General features: G+C 38.5%; 2 protein-coding genes across 3 annotated transcripts; both read left to right on the top strand.

Annotated features, from left to right (window-relative positions):
• The first annotated feature begins 1,368 nt into the window (after nt 1-1,368).
• Nucleotides 1,369-8,588, top strand: LOC147854729 (sodium/calcium exchanger NCL2-like). Its single transcript, XM_087331598.1, has 7 exons — nt 1,369-1,853; nt 3,479-3,679; nt 3,825-4,006; nt 6,335-6,483; nt 6,665-6,896; nt 7,037-7,357; nt 8,116-8,588. Exons 1-7 carry the CDS (start codon nt 1,397-1,399, stop codon nt 8,362-8,364), a joined length of 1,791 nt encoding a protein of 596 aa, XP_087187724.1. The 5' UTR covers nt 1,369-1,396; the 3' UTR covers nt 8,365-8,588.
• A 6,539-nt stretch (nt 8,589-15,127) lies between these two features.
• LOC147854728 (receptor-like cytoplasmic kinase 185) lies at nt 15,128-18,339 on the top strand. 2 transcript variants are annotated; one of them, XM_087331670.1, is made up of 7 exons: nt 15,128-15,258; nt 15,612-15,838; nt 15,933-16,122; nt 16,423-16,814; nt 17,474-17,761; nt 17,894-17,938; nt 18,029-18,339. In XM_087331670.1, exons 2-5 carry the CDS (start codon nt 15,749-15,751, stop codon nt 17,720-17,722), a joined length of 921 nt encoding a protein of 306 aa, XP_087187796.1. In that variant the 5' UTR covers nt 15,128-15,258; nt 15,612-15,748; the 3' UTR covers nt 17,723-17,761; nt 17,894-17,938; nt 18,029-18,339. The 2 variants fall into 2 exon arrangements, with proteins under 2 accessions (XP_087187796.1, XP_087187795.1); XM_087331669.1 differs by having other exon boundaries at nt 17,474-17,768; nt 17,902-17,938.
• The last annotated feature ends 272 nt before the right edge of the window (nt 18,340-18,611 follow it).

Raw genomic sequence — 18,611 nt, 5'->3', positions numbered from 1 at the left:
GAGAGACTACAGAGAGGGAGAGAGAGAGAGAGAGAGAGAGGAACTACATAGAGGGGAGAGAGAGAGAGATAGAGGGAGAGTCAAGACCATAGACGTGAGAGAGAGAGAGGAACTACATAGAGGGGAGAGAGAGGGAGAGGGAGAGAGAGTCGAGACCACAGACGTGAGAGAGAGTGGGAGGGAGAGCTTGTACAATGTATAGTATATAGTATATAGTATATAGTGGATCATTTGAGAGAGAGGGAGGTAGGGAGAGAGAGAGAGAGGGAGGTTTCTAAACCGGTTTCCAAGCCGGTTTAGAAACCGGTTTACAAGACGTTTACCAAGCCGGTTCACAAACCGGTTTAGCATAAACCGGTTTAGCCTAACCGGTTTGTGAACCGGCTCGGCTTAGGTTTGAGATCCTGTAAACGGTTTAGGCTTAGCCGGTTTGGCTTGGATCAAGCCGAGCCGGCTAAGCCTAAACCGAACCGTTGCCGATCCCTATCCACGACTAGCTTTTCTTTTCCCATCTTTTTCTCTATTTTTGTCTACTTTCGAAAACTGCTTCTAACTTTTTATCCTTTCATTTATTACAATAGTTGATTTAACAACAGTAGTTTATTTGGACTACTATTTTATTCTCTTTTCAGGGTGGGGTTTCGCACTATGCGTCGAAAACATCACGACAACGTGACATGGACATGACAAAACAACATGTGGTTGAAAACCATACATTAACATAAAAGGACCATATCGAGTCGATGTATGTTTGGAGCTATTACAAGAAAGCTCCAGAATAGGAAGATATTGTTCCCATTGCTAGGCTAGTGGCATACGCTCCAAGCACATCCTTAATTATTTGACTAACTCGTTCGATTTGTCCATTAGGCTGATGATGGAGTGTGAAACTCATATGCCAAAAGCAGTTTCTAGTTTCTTAAGAACTTCCGTCCAAACATAACTAGTAAACGTAGCATCGTTATCACTCACAATATGGATAGGTAAGGCATCATCAGAATGAGAGTATAACTCACTGATAAACTCGTACAAACCAAGTTCTTGATGCTTTTATTGTAGATTTATTTAATTGGAATGAGCCTAACATTGCTGTTAATCTATGATATCAACAATGACCCCCAAAATGTGATCACTACATTTCTAAGTGGATTGCATTCATATACATATGTATAATGTACATACATACATACTTTCCAATTCCCACTTTTGTTATTAAGAATATCCCGAGGATCTATCTAAAAGACCCATTTTCTGTAGCTGTTTTAAATTTAGTAAAGTAGTCGGAGACTATAATTTGTTTGTAGTAAACTAGCGATTGACTAATGATTTGACATATGTACATACACAGCTCGCTCTCTATGTGATCGATCAGTTAGGAGAGATTAAAGAAGAATCCATGGCTTCTTCTTCTTCTTCTTCTTCATTTTCAATACTCTGCTTCTCTTTGTTCATGATTTTATCATTCATACTCTCTTCTTCCTTTCTCTCTTCAGCTACCCCTTTTAGCCCACGCCCCTTGCTGCTCTCAGATGACCACTTCCATTCCATCGGCTACACTACATTCTCGGATGAAGCCATAATAGAAGATATTCCAGGGTCCATTTCATCAGATACTAATGCATCTTCCATCAAATCATCATCTTCTTGCGAACCCACATATGGGTTCCTCCCCTGCACCGATTCAGTCCTTGGAAATCTCTTCCTCCTGGCAGTCTATGTCTACCTACTCTATGTTGCAGCAAAGCTTATGGCGAAAGGCAGTGAGCTTCTCCTCACCATACTCGATGTGGGTCTCATCGGCGGCCTTCTCCTTCCGATCTTGGGTGCCCTACCTGATTCCATTCTTATACTTGGTAATGCCTCATCTAACTCTTTCTCATCCTTTACATACATACATACATACAAACTTACTTACTTACTTACATACATACATACATACGTACATACATACATACATACATACGTACATACATACATACATACATACATACATACATACATACATACATACATACACATACATACACATACATACATATATACATGCGCCCATCCGTCCATACATGGATACATATGTTGTATGTACATCTGGGAACCAATCCTTCAGAATACTGGTAAATTTAGGATTGTTTTATGTCACATCACCTCTCCACTCTATCAAAGTGAAGTTAAATTCTGTGAAAATAAGGAATTTTCTGAATTACTTGACTCATCTTCAAATGAAGTTTGCTTTCAAATAGGTATTTTAGGAAGTAAGTTTAATGGTGAATTTCCAGAAAACTGGCCTTTAAAGATCCCCTCCTCACGTAAACATGTTATAGTCTTTATACCCAAAGAAAACTATATCAGTAAATCCCTCAATACATTGAGTATTGTTGGAAAAAAATGAAGCATCACAACACCTTTCTAATTACGTGGCAGAAGGTTTTATTTCGCCAAGTAAATTACCCTGTCTTCATGCCAATCTTATCTGTGACGGAAAAAGATGGACCAATGCATTTATGTGTGGACCATTGTAGCATGAGTGATTTGCTGATGAGTTTTTGTGGTTCTTCAACATCTTCTATTACTCTTGATTTCTAGCAAGAACTGTCCCAAGGATTCCCGTTTTTTGTATTCTATTAACTTGTGGAGTGGATCAAAGCCTTGTTTAAAGAGGCAATGGTATCTCCCCCTTATTTCATGCAAAAATAGTGCAATGGCAGATATAATGTGCCTTTGACTCCATATCCTGATTCTACAATTGATGTGAAAAGGTCTTGAGCTGCCTTATCACACTACGAAGCACATTACGGAGATGTGTAACCATATAAGAGAGCCTGATGATTTATACATGTGCTGACTGGAAAAAGGGGACCTTTGGGTGGGCCATATGCCTATGAAGAGCTGTTGTGGGGCTGAGCTGCATTCTTTCATTATCCAATTTAATGATATCAGTTCATATCACTCTGTTCTTTTCTACTTTGTCACGTCCAAGTAGGGTAATGCATTTATATTTGTGTCATGTGATAGGAGCCATTCTTGTAAAGTCAGCACACCAGCAATGATTATCTCGATGCAACCTGGTTTGAGAACACGAAATCCAATCTTGCATATGTTTGCTTCACAACACAGTTTTATGCGCACATGATTTGGCGTTATGTTCTAGTCAGATGTATAGATCTTGTTTTCATCATCGTACACTATATTAAAAGACAATGTATATTTGGACTAAATTAGGGTTTGCATCAGATCATTTGAGTCTTTTCAATCTTGTAAAAATAGAAGTATATTAAGTATATATACCCTTTCCGTATATGTTTGGTGAAACATATAGAATGCATAAAAAAATTAACTGCAAATTAAGCTAGGAGATTTTTCTGTTTCTGATTATTAAGTAAGTTTCAGCATCCTTCTAGATATTTTGGTGAAATATACAAGCATGTTATTCTCATCAGCAGTAGAATACTGGTATAATGAGTTTCTTGCTGTTTTGTAGTGTCCGGCTTAGGGGGCACACAAACTGAAGCTCAGGAACAGATACTAGTTGGTATTGGGTTGCTAGCAGGGTCAACTGTGATGCTCTTAACGGTTCTGTGGGGAAGCTGCCTTTTACTTGGACGATGTGACTTAAAGGTTGATGATAGCCACAACCTTACGGCAGAAGACAAAAAACTTACAAGGCATTTTGATCTGACAGGTATCGACAATATCTTCTATTAGTTTGTTTTTCTTTCTGGAAAATTTTAAAAATATTCTTCAAATTGGGTTTTGTAGGAAAAGTTACCTTTACACTTTTATATCATTATATGGTCTTCCTTACTTTTCTTGTATTGTTGGTGCAGGAACGGGAGTCGAAAATGATGAGTTGACCATGCTGTCAGCTCGAATCATGGTCTTATCTGTTATTCCTTTCATTGTAGCCCAACTTTCAAGAATATTTAATTTCACTGGCATTGGGAATATTCCTATCATAGTAGCTTTGGTGCTATCCTTGGCTGGACTATTGAGCTACTGTCTGTACCAGGTTTGCTACCTTGTTATGTTTGTTTCTTAAAGCTATGTCTGCTATAATTACTTCCACTTTGAATTTTCATGTTAAGAGATGTCAAACTGATTAAGTCACCATAGATCATATCAATGGTCCTATCAATACAGTATTAACTAGCTGCCTGCCCTCCATACTTATGAAAAACACAGTCAAGGGTTCCCTATGAATGGCTGGCAGCTCCCAGTATGGTCGTTGAGAGAATACTCTTGTTTTATTGCTTTATGAACAGGTTATCAGGGAAGGAAGTTAATGAATGGTCAATAGAAAAGTATTTGACTGTGTTTTTGCAGAATGCCCATTAGCCTCCAAGAAATTGTTGAAACATGGGGGGTAAATAATCTTCAGAGGAGATTTCAATGCTGCAGTCTCTGGAGTTTAAAGGACTGGCTTTGATGAATATGGTTTTATATTCACATTGCTCCTATGGAGAAGCAATTATATTTTGTAGGAAACATAGCAGAAATGCAGAGGAATGGAGAATGAGGGAATGGAGCACAGGCAAAGGAACAAAATGCACAGAACTTTTCGTGCTATAGCACAGTGTGAAAACATTGCAACAAATGTCTTAGGAAAAGTTAAATATATAAACATGATAGAACGGTAAATCTTATGCTTCAGAACCTGAAGGTATTGTCTTCAGTTGTTGGACTTGGGCCTATTTTACATCCATTATAGAAAGCAGTAACACTTTTTGGTCAGAGATATGTACAATAGCACTTAAGTTACACTTATAAAAGACAATGTTAAAGAGAAAGCTGATCACTACCAAATTTCTTTATGCTTGAAGCATCATCTATATTAAAGCTTTGATTCGATGCTGTTTTCTTCTTACTATCTTGTTCCTCCATACCTGTAAGCTATCCACTCCATGGACGTTGTCTCTGCTTTTCCTTTTACTATCTACTCAATACCTTAAACATTTGAGAAGCTTACTGATGAAGAGAGCTAGAGACAAGACAGAGAAGAGAAGAGGAAGATAAAAGAATGTGAACAATACAAACTTCTTAGACTCCAAATACAAACACAACTCCATAGAACTCCTTTTCTTTGTATAACTCTAAATAACAATAGCTTTCCTTCTTCCTTCCTTCTTCTACCAAGCCCCTTCTCACTTCTTGTAGACCTTCTATTCTTCTTTCATCCCTCTCCCTATGGCTAATAATACCCTCCTATTTATAGGATTTTGGTTGCGTTATTCTTGTATTTTTAAAAAACAAATATATTCGAGCCATTGTTTCTCCTCTGTAATCCCAAATTTATCATACAATATATTTTTGGAAATCTCTCGTTGTCAGCGTTTTTATGCATATTTTCTTTCGAAATTTGGATATCGGATGAAGAAGCTGTGAGCTTTTTTATCTTTCTAAATCTTCATATCCACGCCCTGCTTTTTTTTAATTTTTGACACTTTTGGAAAACGCCTCTAACTTTTATCTCTTCAAGCTCCTTCTTTGATTGTTATGATACTTGAATCTTTGTGGAGCTTTATTCTTAGACACCTTAGCATCCAACATATTTTGCAACAATAACAGAAACTAACTTCACACTTAAAAATGTATTATATTATGTATAGTAGAAAACTCACATGTTCACCATTGACCATTTCAGAAAAGTAAAAATTTTGAAGACCTAAGATGATGGAAAGACACCCTAAGAAACCTTAAAAAGCTCTGTTCTTTGAAGCCATAGACAGAGGAGTCTGGACTAGAGAGAACTCTATCCAAGATGCTAGAGAAAGGCAAATAACTGAGCTGTCATATCGAATGCAGAAATGCAAATAACTGAACCGTCATAAAACAGAATATGATCATTCATGGAGGATGATCCATTGCTTCAGCTTTTCACACATTTTGCTGTGTGTAAGAATTTGTGCTAATTGGAAGCACAAATATCCCCTTGGTGGTGTTCAGAAATATCCACCTCTCGGAATCTTGTGTGCTAACTCTTTGAGGCATCATTTGGCATATAAACATTGCTTTATTCCTCTCGGACATCTTCCCTTGCATCCTCCAAAACATCATGAATTTTTTCTTCAACACATTCTTCCAATGACTATATACCTGATCTAGCTTGCTTATATGCTCTTAATAAATCTACAAAAAATCATCGTTCTCTATCCTTGTCTTAAACCAACAGCACAACCTCATAAGATGCATCACTGTGCAACAGAGGTCCAGTTATTCCTATACTGTGATCATATACTGAATATTATGTTTAAAAATGGAACTATGTTGAATATATGTTTGCTAATGCCTGAAGATAGCTCATTGTATGTGAAACTGTTTGTATTGCACTATATTGCAGGTATTCACTCCACTGATACAGATGCGACGGAAAGAAATAGCACAAAAAGTTCTATTAAAGGATGGTGTACTGAAGCATTTTCGTCATAAAGTTCCGAATGCTCGTTTGATCAATGACCGTGGGATCCTAGATCTCGATGTTGCCAAAAAGTAAGTGAAGACGTTCACTGTGTACTCCTTGTTGAAATCAGTGATAATGGAGGGAGAACTCATGTGTTTGTTGAACACCTGTCTTAACATTCAAAAGAATGCTGATTTATCGGTCCAAGTTTCCATTTTCATTTGATTATGTGCTGAATAATTCAGTTGGTATATTATCATATTTCCTCAGGCTATTTGACACAATTGACAATAATGGGGATGGCCTACTGGAAAGAAAAGAACTCAGGCTTGTATTGGCAATTGCTTCTGTTGAAGGAAAAGACAATCAATTGGCAGAGATATTATCAAACCAGATTATGGAGGAATATGACGTTAACCATGACGAGAAAATAACACTTGATGAATTTCTGAATGGTTTACGGAAATGGAGTACAGATTTGAATGAGGAAAAACTGAACCGAGTGAGCTTCTCATTCAAGAGCTTTTTCAGTTTTTTTTTCGTTTTGTTTCAATTAAGTTTGTTCAAATAAATATGGTTGGAAGTCTTCTTTCTCAGAAGATTGTTTTTAGCAATTATTTATATTGAATTATACGCATTCAGGCTCGGACTTATCTGGACGATCTTGAGAGATTTGAGAGCGAAGAAACAGAAGAAGAAGAAGAAGCAGAAAACGGCTTACGAACCAAATCGCAGATAATCAGAAAAGCAGTGTTGCTGCTAATCATGGGGACTATCATTACAGCTGTGTTTGCAGATCCACTCGTGGATGCTGTAACAGAATTCTCTGCATCAAGTAATATTCCTTCTTTTTTCATCTCCTTTGTGCTGCTTCCACTTTCTGCAAACTCAAATGAAGCAGTAACATCTATCCTCTTCTCATCACGCAAGAAAAAGAGGAACATGTCATTAACATACTCCCAGGTAATAAACACTTTTAATTGTTTCAAATTCATTTCTAGTATTTTGACATGAGTTAGGATAGGGATCTCTACTCAACGATTAGACTAGAGTCACAGGGATGTATGTCGATTTATCACAAAATGAGTAAAATCACCTAAAATACCAGATAATCTCATTAGCTAAGAGCTTAAGATTTTCTGAGTTTAGATGAATTGAAACTTCTGCCTTCGAAAGATCTCCAAGAAGGGCCAATCCAAGTTGGAGAGGACTCCGAAGTAAGAGAGCACATTCGGTGTTTGGCGATGATGACGTTTATTTGTCAATGACAAGAGTGATGTGCCCATGATCTAGATGGATGTGATTTAAATGCACAACAATTTGCTGTTTCCCGATCTATTGTAAACCCTTTTGAATGTTGTGTTTGAGAACCTGCTTGTGTAGCCCTTGATTGACTGGTATTAATATGAGGGGCGTCGAAAAACATTTTGTGGTTTTATTGTATTGTCTACAATAATTTCTATGTCTCATGATTTTTGGCAAGATTAGCGAACAGTTTTGATCTGATTCCACATCCCGAAAGCACGATTGGCAGATAATGCACTTCCATAGATTTGTGTGCATATTTGCCTGTCTCTGTGAAGAGGTCCTAGAGTGCATGAGATAGGTGTGTACCCATTTAAGATTTTGGAGGGCTTGACGATAAATCTGTCTTGCGGATTGTGTGTAAAATGGGACGTGGAGAGGATGACTAATGTTCTTGATTCATGATGTATTTACAGATCTATGGAGGTGTGACAATGAATTGTACAATGGGATTAGGTATTTTCTTGGCATTGGTGTACTTCCGAGAGCTTGTTTGGGACTTCTCGTCGGAGGTGCTAATCGTATGCGCGGTCACCATTATCATGGGTCTCTTGGCATCTTTCAGGAAAGTGTTCCCCACATGGGTGGCGGGCATTGCATTGCTTTTATATCCTTTCTCTCTCGGTCTTGTTGCCATCCTAGATTATGTATTTGGGTGGGAGTAAGAAAACAAAGAAAGGTTTCTGTTTGGGTGGGTGGATTCATTCATTTATTTATTTCTGTAAAAAGGGTGGGTTTCACCGTTCAAGTGAATTTGTAACAGTATGAATGCAGTAAATTTGTTGAAACTATTAGCAAAACAGGAGGAAAAGCTAATGAGAAGTTTAAGAGGCTTTTCTTTTGTTTAGGTTCTAGGTTGGACATAAAAGAATACTAAATAGTTTCGTATTGCGGCTGCGGCCTTGCAACATCGGAATGAACTACTAGTACACTGAGCGCTCTACTCTAACAAGCTAAGACAATTACCGATTCTAAATATGTATACACAACCCATCATATGGTTTAGAAAATACACATATTAACCACTAAAAGACTTTGCTTAATTAATCAGATAGACGAGCATAGAACAAAACAAAATAGATAGATGTTTCCTTAGTATTGAGTCATCAAGAGGAATGAATCACTATGCAAATCCCCCCCACCATCACACCCTTCTATTTTATTATGGGTGATATGTGTAGTTGTTGGAGAGATTACCATCCCACTAGCTGGCTTTAAAGCTATATGGGTCTATTAACCATCATTTTCAATCCCAAATTGATAGCCTTCTTATTTAAAGATCTTTATTTCCTATTTTCCACCTATCCTCCTTTAAACTAGTTACATACACCCATTAGATGACCAACACACAGTAGAGTGAGTCATGGGACAATAGGTTTTCTGAATGTACTGGGTAGGCAAAGAGAGCTTGAATATGTTTGGGATCAACTCATCATTTCTTGATTGATTTGGTGACTAAAAGTGGTTATTGAGCAACTTGGTGATTGGTAGCAAAGGTGTTGGTGGTGGCACGAGAGAGAGAGAGAGAGAGAGAGAGAGAGAGAGGTTGATCTAATGCTTCATTGCATTTCCATGAATAGGAGGCAATGGCCTTAGAGGGATATTGGCTTGGTTAGTGCTATCTTGGTTCCACCTAGAGAGGACATAAAAGGACAACTTCACTTGTCATGCCCATTGCCAACTATCTTGAACACACATACGAAATGCGTAGCCTTTTTAAATATTCAAAGTTCAAACCAACAATCTCCTTAGGTAGAGCCTTCGACCTTAATTGCTACAATGTCCTAATTTTACATAAAATTACCGTAACCACTACAACATCCTATTTTTTATGATGACTTACTCTTGTTTACTCAAAGTGTTCCAATATTGGAATTGTTAAAAGCTATCTAACAATATATTATAGGCAACGCAAAATCATTGTCTTCATATATCTCAAACAAAGATTTATGAGATGACATTATAAATATACACGTGTCATCTTATATTTTGCAAATGTTCCTTCATTATAAACAAGTCATCGATTACAAACATGTATTTTATACCCACAAAAACAACACTACCAAATACAATAATAAAATATATGTGCTTATAAGAATCTCTACTCAAATGCATTATTTTCCTACATTTATAAGAAGGGTGATATTAGAATGTTTTATTTCTGGTCGATATTCTCGTGTTATCATTATGGCACAGTTGACTCAGACACCTCAGCAAGGCCTGCATCATGCATTTATCCAGAGTCGAATACATCCCCAAACTCTCCTTCTCGAACCACCAATTCTGCGAGCATTGCCAATATGGCAAATAAGCAACAACCTCACACCCGACGACAACACCAAGAGAATTGAGTCTGCTCGATTTGGTCCATTCGAACATCTATGGCCCGATGGCACATCAGTCTCTTGGCAGCGCCTCCTACTTCATTAGTTTCATTGACGATTCGACTCGTAAGGTGTGTGCATACCTGGTCAGAACCAAAGATTGGATGTTCTCGATATTTTCCGAATGACTTGCCATGGTGGAGAACCATACTAGACAAAAGCTAAAATGCTTACGGTTCGACAATGAAGGAGAGTTCAAATAAGAGGAATTCATTAGATTTTGCCGGTTGCATGGCATTTGACTTGAATACACAACACGATATAGTTCGGACCAGAACGGAATTGCCGAATGAATGAATTAGACAATTCAAGAAAAAATCGTTGCTATGCTCCAACACTCCGGATTGTGGGATGGCTTCTAGGCAAAGGTCATGTTTATGGCAGTACACATAATTAATATGTCGCCGAGGAGGCCTCTAGGACTTCAAATACCTCAGGAATTATGGATCGGCAGTAAGCCGAATTACGACAAGCTGAGGATTATCGGATGCAAGGCATATGACCTCGTATCGAAAGACGATCCCGAAAGCTTGAACCAAGGTCCCATTGTCAATTCCATCATTCATTCTAACGTCCACATGAAATGTACATCCACGTTGGGGTGTACACTTGCGTCGTCAAGTGGAATTAGGTGTGTGTCGAGATGTCCCAACATGAAGACAACTATGCCTAGTCACACACCCTTCTTGGCTCCTTTCCTTAAGCATGTGTGATACTTGGTTTGCAAATCTGTGAGCGCATTGTCTAACTTAAGGGACTCAACCTTGATCACCTCTATGGGTAGAGTCTTGTTATATTTGGCAATGCTTGCTCCCAACATGTTGTTCGGATTGACCTTTGACACTAGTTGGCAACCACAATGGGAAATGAGTGCTTTCTTGTACTCCGATGTGATGCCATAATCGCGTACATGAGTCACCCAATCCTGTTTCAATTCTTTAAGAGTCTCTGAAAATGTGCAATGGGATGCGCCACCATGTGACGCTAATACTACCTCCCTCCATTTCTCTACGTATATTACTTGAAGATTAGGTGATGCCTTAAGGTAAATCGCACGCTCATTCCCGAGCATGAGTCAACTCTTCATGTGCTTCCATGCATGGAGATTGAGAGGTGCACCCCTTATGACATCACTTAATGCTTCTAATGTTATTGTAACTTGTCCCGATAAATCTTTAACCATCAAATCATACGTGCCTCTTGAGAATGCAAAATACCTCGGGGAACGATACATGAAGGGATCCATTGCCTCATCCTCATGATTAGAACATGACGACTCATTTGGCATCTCCAAATTGTCCTCAGTTATAAATGATGTTGTGGACGACCATGACGTATCCTCCAATTCATCTTCCGACATGGGAAATTAATTGTGCAATTGTGCAATCCATTGCTTTTTGTGTTAAATTAATTGTAGTGAATGAATTTAGTGTGATCAATTACTACAATGAGGGAAGTGAAGATTGATTATTGATTTCAGTGTGAATGAATCCAACAGAAATTGTATTTAGGTTGGACACTTGTGATTATTTTTGGTGATTGCATTCAAAGGATTCACAGCGTGCATACAAAATATATATTCAACCTATTCAAATTTCATATACAAATGGGAATAAGATTCACAACGCGCATACAAAATATATATTCAACCTATTCAAATTTCATATACAAGAGATACAAATTTCATATACAAATGGGAATAAGTGTTGACCATTGATTTGTAATTACAAAATTAACCACATACAAATGGCCAAGAATATACAAAAAAGGTTGGCCGCCTTGGTTCCAATATACAAAAAACATATACAGCCTTGGTTCCACTATATAAAAATAATTTTCTACATTTGATAGTACCCCGAGAGCACACTATGAACGTTGAATACATACAAACCATGCTAGCAATTTGGATGGCTGTCACAAACATTTAATATATGGGAAAGCCCACAATCCGGTGTGCCCATTTGGCCAAGCATTTTCGAAGGAGCTCCACTATAAAAGTTAGCGTGCGGAAGCTTGACAAAACCGGTTTAGCCCGATAGCAACAGAGAATAGAAAACACAGGTTCAATGGAAGCTTGAGAATATTTAGCATACATGGGAGAGACAAAGAGAGAGCATAACATAAACTTAATTAAAAAATAACACTCTATAACTCTGTACATACAACGTGCTAAACAACACTATTTATACAAGTCCTCAAAAGGACTGATAGAAGTACTATCTACTTCAATGCTCATACGAGCGGCTGACACTAGCTACGAGGACTCTGACTACATAGTAGTCTAGGAGTATAGGCTACTACTAGCCTTCTGGTTCACATTTGAATCCGGCTCTCCAATCCAGCTCTCTGATTTGGCTCCTGGTTCCGGATATCATTCGGCTTAGGCTTATCCAGCCGATCCAGATCTAGTTGAGCTTGCTCTCTCAACATCCATGTCTTCAAAACCGAACCATTGCTCATTACCCTACACACCAAGATTACACAATCACTAAAGCCCTACCAAAAACAAAATTTGTTGATACTCAATCCAGAGCCATACTTACAAAATCATCCAAATGGAATCCATGAATGAACTCCTCGATCAATATCCAAATAGTCTGCATCACGTAATACTCACAATCCGTCTCATTGGGTTGGGTTGGAATGTGCAATACATGATGACGCTCTTCGTTGATGATGCAATGGTTGTGTGCAACACTGGAGATATGTCACATAGCCAAATCACCCAATGTCTTCAAAATGCTAGTTGGAGGATTATTCAATGGATTAGAAAAGACTATTCGGTTGCTCACTTTCAACCTATTCATGCATGTAGGACATTGCCGCATCTTCATCCAAAGCACCCAATGCCCTGAGTGCAATGTTGGAATGAAGACATATTCCCGCTCAGGGGTGCGACTGAGGATGTCTTCCACCTTGGCAATTTGCCCTGCCAGTTGTACCCCATAATGGATAGACAATTTGAAACCACTCGGTGATCTTGAGGGGCAGTGAGTATTCCATCCACATGCGGAAGAGGGTCATTGTCCACGTGGATGCCATCTCCCGCACGGCGCACAACGAACGCAATTCCGCCTCAGTCATGAAGACCGCTAGGTCTAGTCTTCGGTATGCCACTTGGAACCTATTTCTTAGGCCATATCAACATGTATCACAAAAACACGAAGTTAACTCATTATCTCATATCCAAAACATATTGGCATACCGTGCAAACTTATTTCTTGTTGTTCTATCCCATGTTTTTGTGGCCTTCCCAAATCCCACGAAGACAGTCCCAACATTTGAACCCTCATCTGCCAAGGACGATGTAATCTCATGATAGCTAGACATGTACACCTCTTTCTTTTGGAATTGGATTTTCGGCCTCCTTGGTTTTGGGGTTGTTGCAAGAGAGGGTTGGTTAACCACACCATGGGGTGATGCAATTGCCATCATCTTCCAAAATGGGAATCCCATGATTCATACGCTGAAGTTCATACATAATATTTAGTTTTACATAAGATTCACACACACGATTCAATCTTACATAAGGTTCACACATTTGCCACTCCCATAATTACATAAGATTCAGATGCAACCGTAGGGGGAAAGATTATTTGTATACTATACCTTTAAAGTACCACTACATTGGCATGATATATTCAAAGACTTACACTATGAAGGAGAACTTGCCAAAAGGATTTTTAAATGATTAAGGATTTTGATATCAAAAGTTTGGACTTAAGTTGTGGTTCATGCAAATTTAAACACTTGGATGGCTTTTCTTCGTCATGGTTATGGTTGGAAAAAAAGACACAATGTACTATGAAGCTATAACTCTAACGCATGATATACATGAACATCTACCATTTTGAAAATCATTTTTCAATATAAGGCTTAAATGCACATGAGGTCCCATTCACAATACATGTGTAATTATGTATGACATGGCATCTAATTCATTGCTCCATACTGTGTTACTAAAAACATGGGTTGATTAAGAAAGGTTCATTTCATGAACATAAATTAGTGTTTATCAGTATCTTTCACCATCATGTGTCTAGCATGTTGCTAAAGATATTTGACTCAATCATTCCATATACATATTTTAATTATTTTGGGGGTCATCAGGGTCATTTTAACATATACCCTAAACCCCAAAAAGTTTCATTGTGACTATTTCTGTAGCCCCCAAGAAAGAAAAAGAAAACATTAAAATACATACCTCTTGTGACAAGCTCTACAGATACGATATATCATGTGGATGTGGGTGGTTGGCAGGGGCTCGCCGACAACAGGTGGTTGGTAGGTGATCACTAACAACAGGTGGTGCTCCTTGGGTCATTCTTCCGTCCAAAAGCCCCGGCTTCCTGTTTGAAAAATAAGTTAAAACGACAGGCATCAGGGGTTTTATAATCTCCAAAAGACAAATGGCAAGGGTCCTGCATTAGGCGAGCCGGGCTCCTCGGGGCTGCCCCCCTCCAATAAAGTGCAATTTTGAGCGTGCGGTTATTTTTATCTGCATCGGGCGGTGCAGATACCGTCCGTCCGTGCCCGCAATTCCCTCACTTGCCCTCTTTAATAAGATTTGGTAGTAGTTAGACACATCGTATGTACATACATACATACATACATACATACATACATACATACGTACATACATGACATACATACGTACATACGTACGTACGTACGTACATAGATGGACATGACATCATGTTGTTATTTATTGTTCTTCTCCAAACAAAAGAAGAAGAAGAAAGAAAAACAAAAACAAAAATAAAGAGAAAGAAAGAGAAGAGTGAGAGAATTTTGCGCACTCAATTAATAAACTCTTGCATTTTTCTTTCTTTCTTTCTTCTTCTTCTTCTTCTGTTTTCTCGCCATCGGCAGCCTTTGATCTGCTCGTCTCTCTTTTGTTGCTTCTTCATGTTCCTTCCTCAGAGCTTCCTTCGTCTCCATCTCTGCACAGCCTTTGATCTTCGCTACTCATGTGGTGGTTGTTTAGCTTCTGTTATGGTGCTGCTCGCAATAACAGCAAGGAAGACGAAGAAGACAAAGACTTAGACGAAGAAGAAGAAGAAGAAGAAGAAGAAGAAGCAGAAGAAGAAGCAGATGAAGATGTAGGGGCAAGAAATCGTGCGTTAGGTCATCCTGAGCAGACTCCTTCTCGACCTCATCCCAGGGCTCAACCAGGTGAAGAAACGATACATACACTGTCTGTGTTCTACCTGAAATGAACGTATAGGGAAAATCTTATATAGACGATTGTGGAAGACATCTGTGCGAGACATTGTACCTACATTAGACACACGCCATAGCCTACACACAAAAAAAACATTTTCCAGGGAAATGTACAAAAAAGAAGAAGCATGTGTGCAGATAGCAAATAAGGATACATGCAGACAGACAGACACACGCGAATAGATGTAGAAAACCGTAATTCCTATGGAGGGAGTATGATGATGATGATTCCCATAAGAATGCATGCATGCATGCATGTGTAACTGTACATGGATAACATATGCACATACATATATATGTTTCAGGTAATTCGAAAACAGTAGTCCCGTTGGAAGCATTAGAAGATGAATCCCATCATAAGGCTGGGCCACTGAGCTTTCCTACTGCGAATACATCTCGGGATACCGATACGTCTGCACACACATTTACGTTCCGTGAGCTCATGACAGCTACCAGAAACTTCAGAGAAGACTACTTGCTTGGTGAAGGTGGATTTGGATGCGTGTTTAAGGGCCAACTAGAAAATGGCCAGGTGAAACAAAACTGCTCTAAATTTCTGGTTGCCATTTCAATCGATGTTTTTTTTTTTTTGTGTAAGTATAATTTTTTTTTTGTTTTACTGCCAGGTGGTTGCAATAAAGAAGCTTAACCGGAATGGATTTCAAGGGAACAGAGAGTTCCTGGTGGAGGCATTGATGCTTAGTCTTTTGCACCACGAGAATCTTGTGAACCTTATAGGATCTTGTGCAGAAGGAGATCAGCGCCTACTTGTATATGAGTTCATGCCATTGGGGTCTTTGGAGAACCATTTATACGGTAAGATAATAATCCTTTTCAATTTTGTCCATAATCGCAATATATCATAGAACAATAACCCTGTTTGATTCTTGTCTGGATCATATCTCGACATTTGTATCAGCTCCAGGCTTAGGTATGTAGATTGTGTTTTGTGATTGTTCCTCAGAATAGGTTTTCCAGAGTGCGTAGGTATACATTTATGTTCTGGCACTCTCCAAATATGTCTGATTACTTAATGCTTATCCCTTCTCTTTATTATCTGTTCTTCTCTGATTGTTTTCCCATATCTAATTTAGCTCCATTCCTCTCCAATTTCAGACCTTCCGGCCAGTAAAGAACCGCTGGATTGGTCCACGCGTATGAAAATAGCCGCAGGTGCTGCAAAGGGTTTGGATTATCTCCACAATACAGCTAATCCACCAGTTATTTATCGGGATCTCAAGTCTTCAAATATTCTACTTGGTAAAAATTACCATCCAAAATTATCAGACTTTGGCTTGGCCAAACTTGGACCAGTTGGAGACAAGACTCATGTCTCTACACGGGTGATGGGGACCTATGGGTACTGCGCACCGGAATATGCGATGACAGGGCAGTTGACTGTGAAGTCTGATATCTACAGTTTTGGCGTTGTGTTGCTGGAATTGATAACAGGAAGAAGAGCAATCGATCCATCAGGATCGTCAGCTGACCACAATCTAGTTGCATGGGTACAATCTATTGTCTTATTAGTCATTATTAACCATTGATTGGTTTCTCTAGCGTTATCACAATTTATATCGTATTGGAAGGTTTTTATTGTCTTGGTCATGATCTAGAATTGTTTTGTTCTCGCTTGAATTAAGCTATTTCTTTCAATATCAATGTATCCTAGAAAGAAAATATTTTGATGCATAGTTCATTTAGTATTTCATACAAGGAAAACTATTAATATGATCATAAACCAGAAAAGAATGAATTTCACCTGTGACACAATTTTTTTTTCTGAAGTTAAAACTTTCCAATAAACAAACTGATTTTATGGCACTATGTATCAGGAAAAGTACATTTCATAATGTAATATAACTCTTTTAACAGAAGCTCATAGAGGCCCCATCTCTATTAACAGAAGTTTCGTAGAGGCCACATCTCTATTAACAGAAGTTTCACCCTTATTCATGACCATGGGTTGCCCATCCCAAACGTAAGATATATGATTCACATGCAAATATCCTACTCTTAACTAGAATATATCCTATCATTTATTTAGTGTTCAAAAGTTGATGCGATTTTGTCTACCCTGAAGGAAATTATATTGCATGCTTTTTTTCTTGTATTGCAATCTGTTTATAACTTTCATAAATGAAATGGTGTGTGAGATGTTTTGCAGGCACGACCCCTTTTCAAGGACAGAAGGAAGTTTGCTCAGATGGCTGACCCAAAGCTCGAAGGCAATTTTCCCGTCAAGGGCTTGTTCCAAGCCCTAGCGGTTTCAGCCATGTGTCTACATGAGCAAGCGGCATCGAGACCCATGATAGCTGATGTTGTTACAGCCCTCGAGTTTTTAGCCTCACGACCATGTCGTCCTCCACAAGTTATCCGTAATGATACTTGTTCAGTGACGCAATCTCCGGCATGATTTTTGTATAGATGCTGATAAATGGACATGGATCAATTGGTAAAATCTTCATTACAACAGAGTCTAATCTTCTACTAATGACATTTTTTTTTTGTACATGGATAATGTGTAATGGTTGTAAATGGACATCATTATTCGTTTCTAAGCTACCTTGACTACTACTTTATCTAGGTTTTAACTAAATGGAGTCGACACATTTTGTGATGTGTATACCTGGTAAGTTACCTTAATTGTCACTTTCTACTAATGTATATTCACATGTTTGATGATAAGGCCTTTCCATTAATTCGTTAAACTTACCTACAGCATGGTTAAAAAACTGGTTTTGTGCAAAGCTGTATGTCGGGTGGAATGCCTTGGCTTAATGGAAAGAATACCATTGCAAATGGTCTCATATAAAGGGAATACAGGGATGGACGATTGGTTACATGACACATTTATGAGGGTGTATGAGAATCAACATATATGTAATCAAACAACAGGGTTTTATTATAAAGGATCTTGCAAACAAAACAATCATCATAAAGAAATGATGCTTTTATAACCCTAAATAATAACTTTTAATGCTTCTCGATAATTTGTTTTCATCAAATTCTAATACGTGCACAATGTCATGACCGACTTGTAGTCTGAATCCTCCGTATGGGGCTTCCCCCTCATGGTTCTTGTCGAATTCTCTTCTTTGTGATCTTTGATTTGGCTTATGCTGGTTTGTTCACATGTGTTCCGTATGTTGGCTTAACATATCCAATTTAAAATCGATCCATTATTGTCCTATGTTGACCAACAAGGTGTACCTTCGGGTTATACATTCTGAAACAAAGCAAAAGCCCTTGATTTCTCAAAGCCATGATAAGGAGGTGATGTGTGAGGTGGCTTCACATAGGGG

Source organism: Azolla caroliniana, unplaced genomic scaffold (assembly GCF_043228905.1).
Source record: "Azolla caroliniana isolate FFs.n. ecotype wild unplaced genomic scaffold, voAzoCaro1.0.p SCAF_15, whole genome shotgun sequence".
Lineage (NCBI taxonomy): Eukaryota > Viridiplantae > Streptophyta > Polypodiopsida > Salviniales > Salviniaceae > Azolla > Azolla caroliniana.
This window is presented reverse-complemented; position numbering and strand designations above follow the sequence as displayed.

Coding starts and splice junctions, on each gene's coding strand:
- LOC147854729 (XM_087331598.1), top strand. CDS start 1,397: ATGGCTTCTTCTTCTTCTTCTTCTTCATTTTCAATACTCTGCTTCTCT. Junction 1,854..3,478: donor TGATTCCATTCTTATACTTG/GTAATGCCTCAT, acceptor GCTGTTTTGTAG/TGTCCGGCTTAGGGGGCACA. Junction 6,484..6,664: donor GATCTCGATGTTGCCAAAAA/GTAAGTGAAGAC, acceptor ATATTTCCTCAG/GCTATTTGACACAATTGACA.
- LOC147854728 (XM_087331670.1), top strand. CDS start 15,749: ATGACAGCTACCAGAAACTTCAGAGAAGACTACTTGCTTGGTGAAGGT. Junction 16,123..16,422: donor TTTGGAGAACCATTTATACG/GTAAGATAATAA, acceptor CTCCAATTTCAG/ACCTTCCGGCCAGTAAAGAA. Junction 16,815..17,473: donor ACCACAATCTAGTTGCATGG/GTACAATCTATT, acceptor GATGTTTTGCAG/GCACGACCCCTTTTCAAGGA.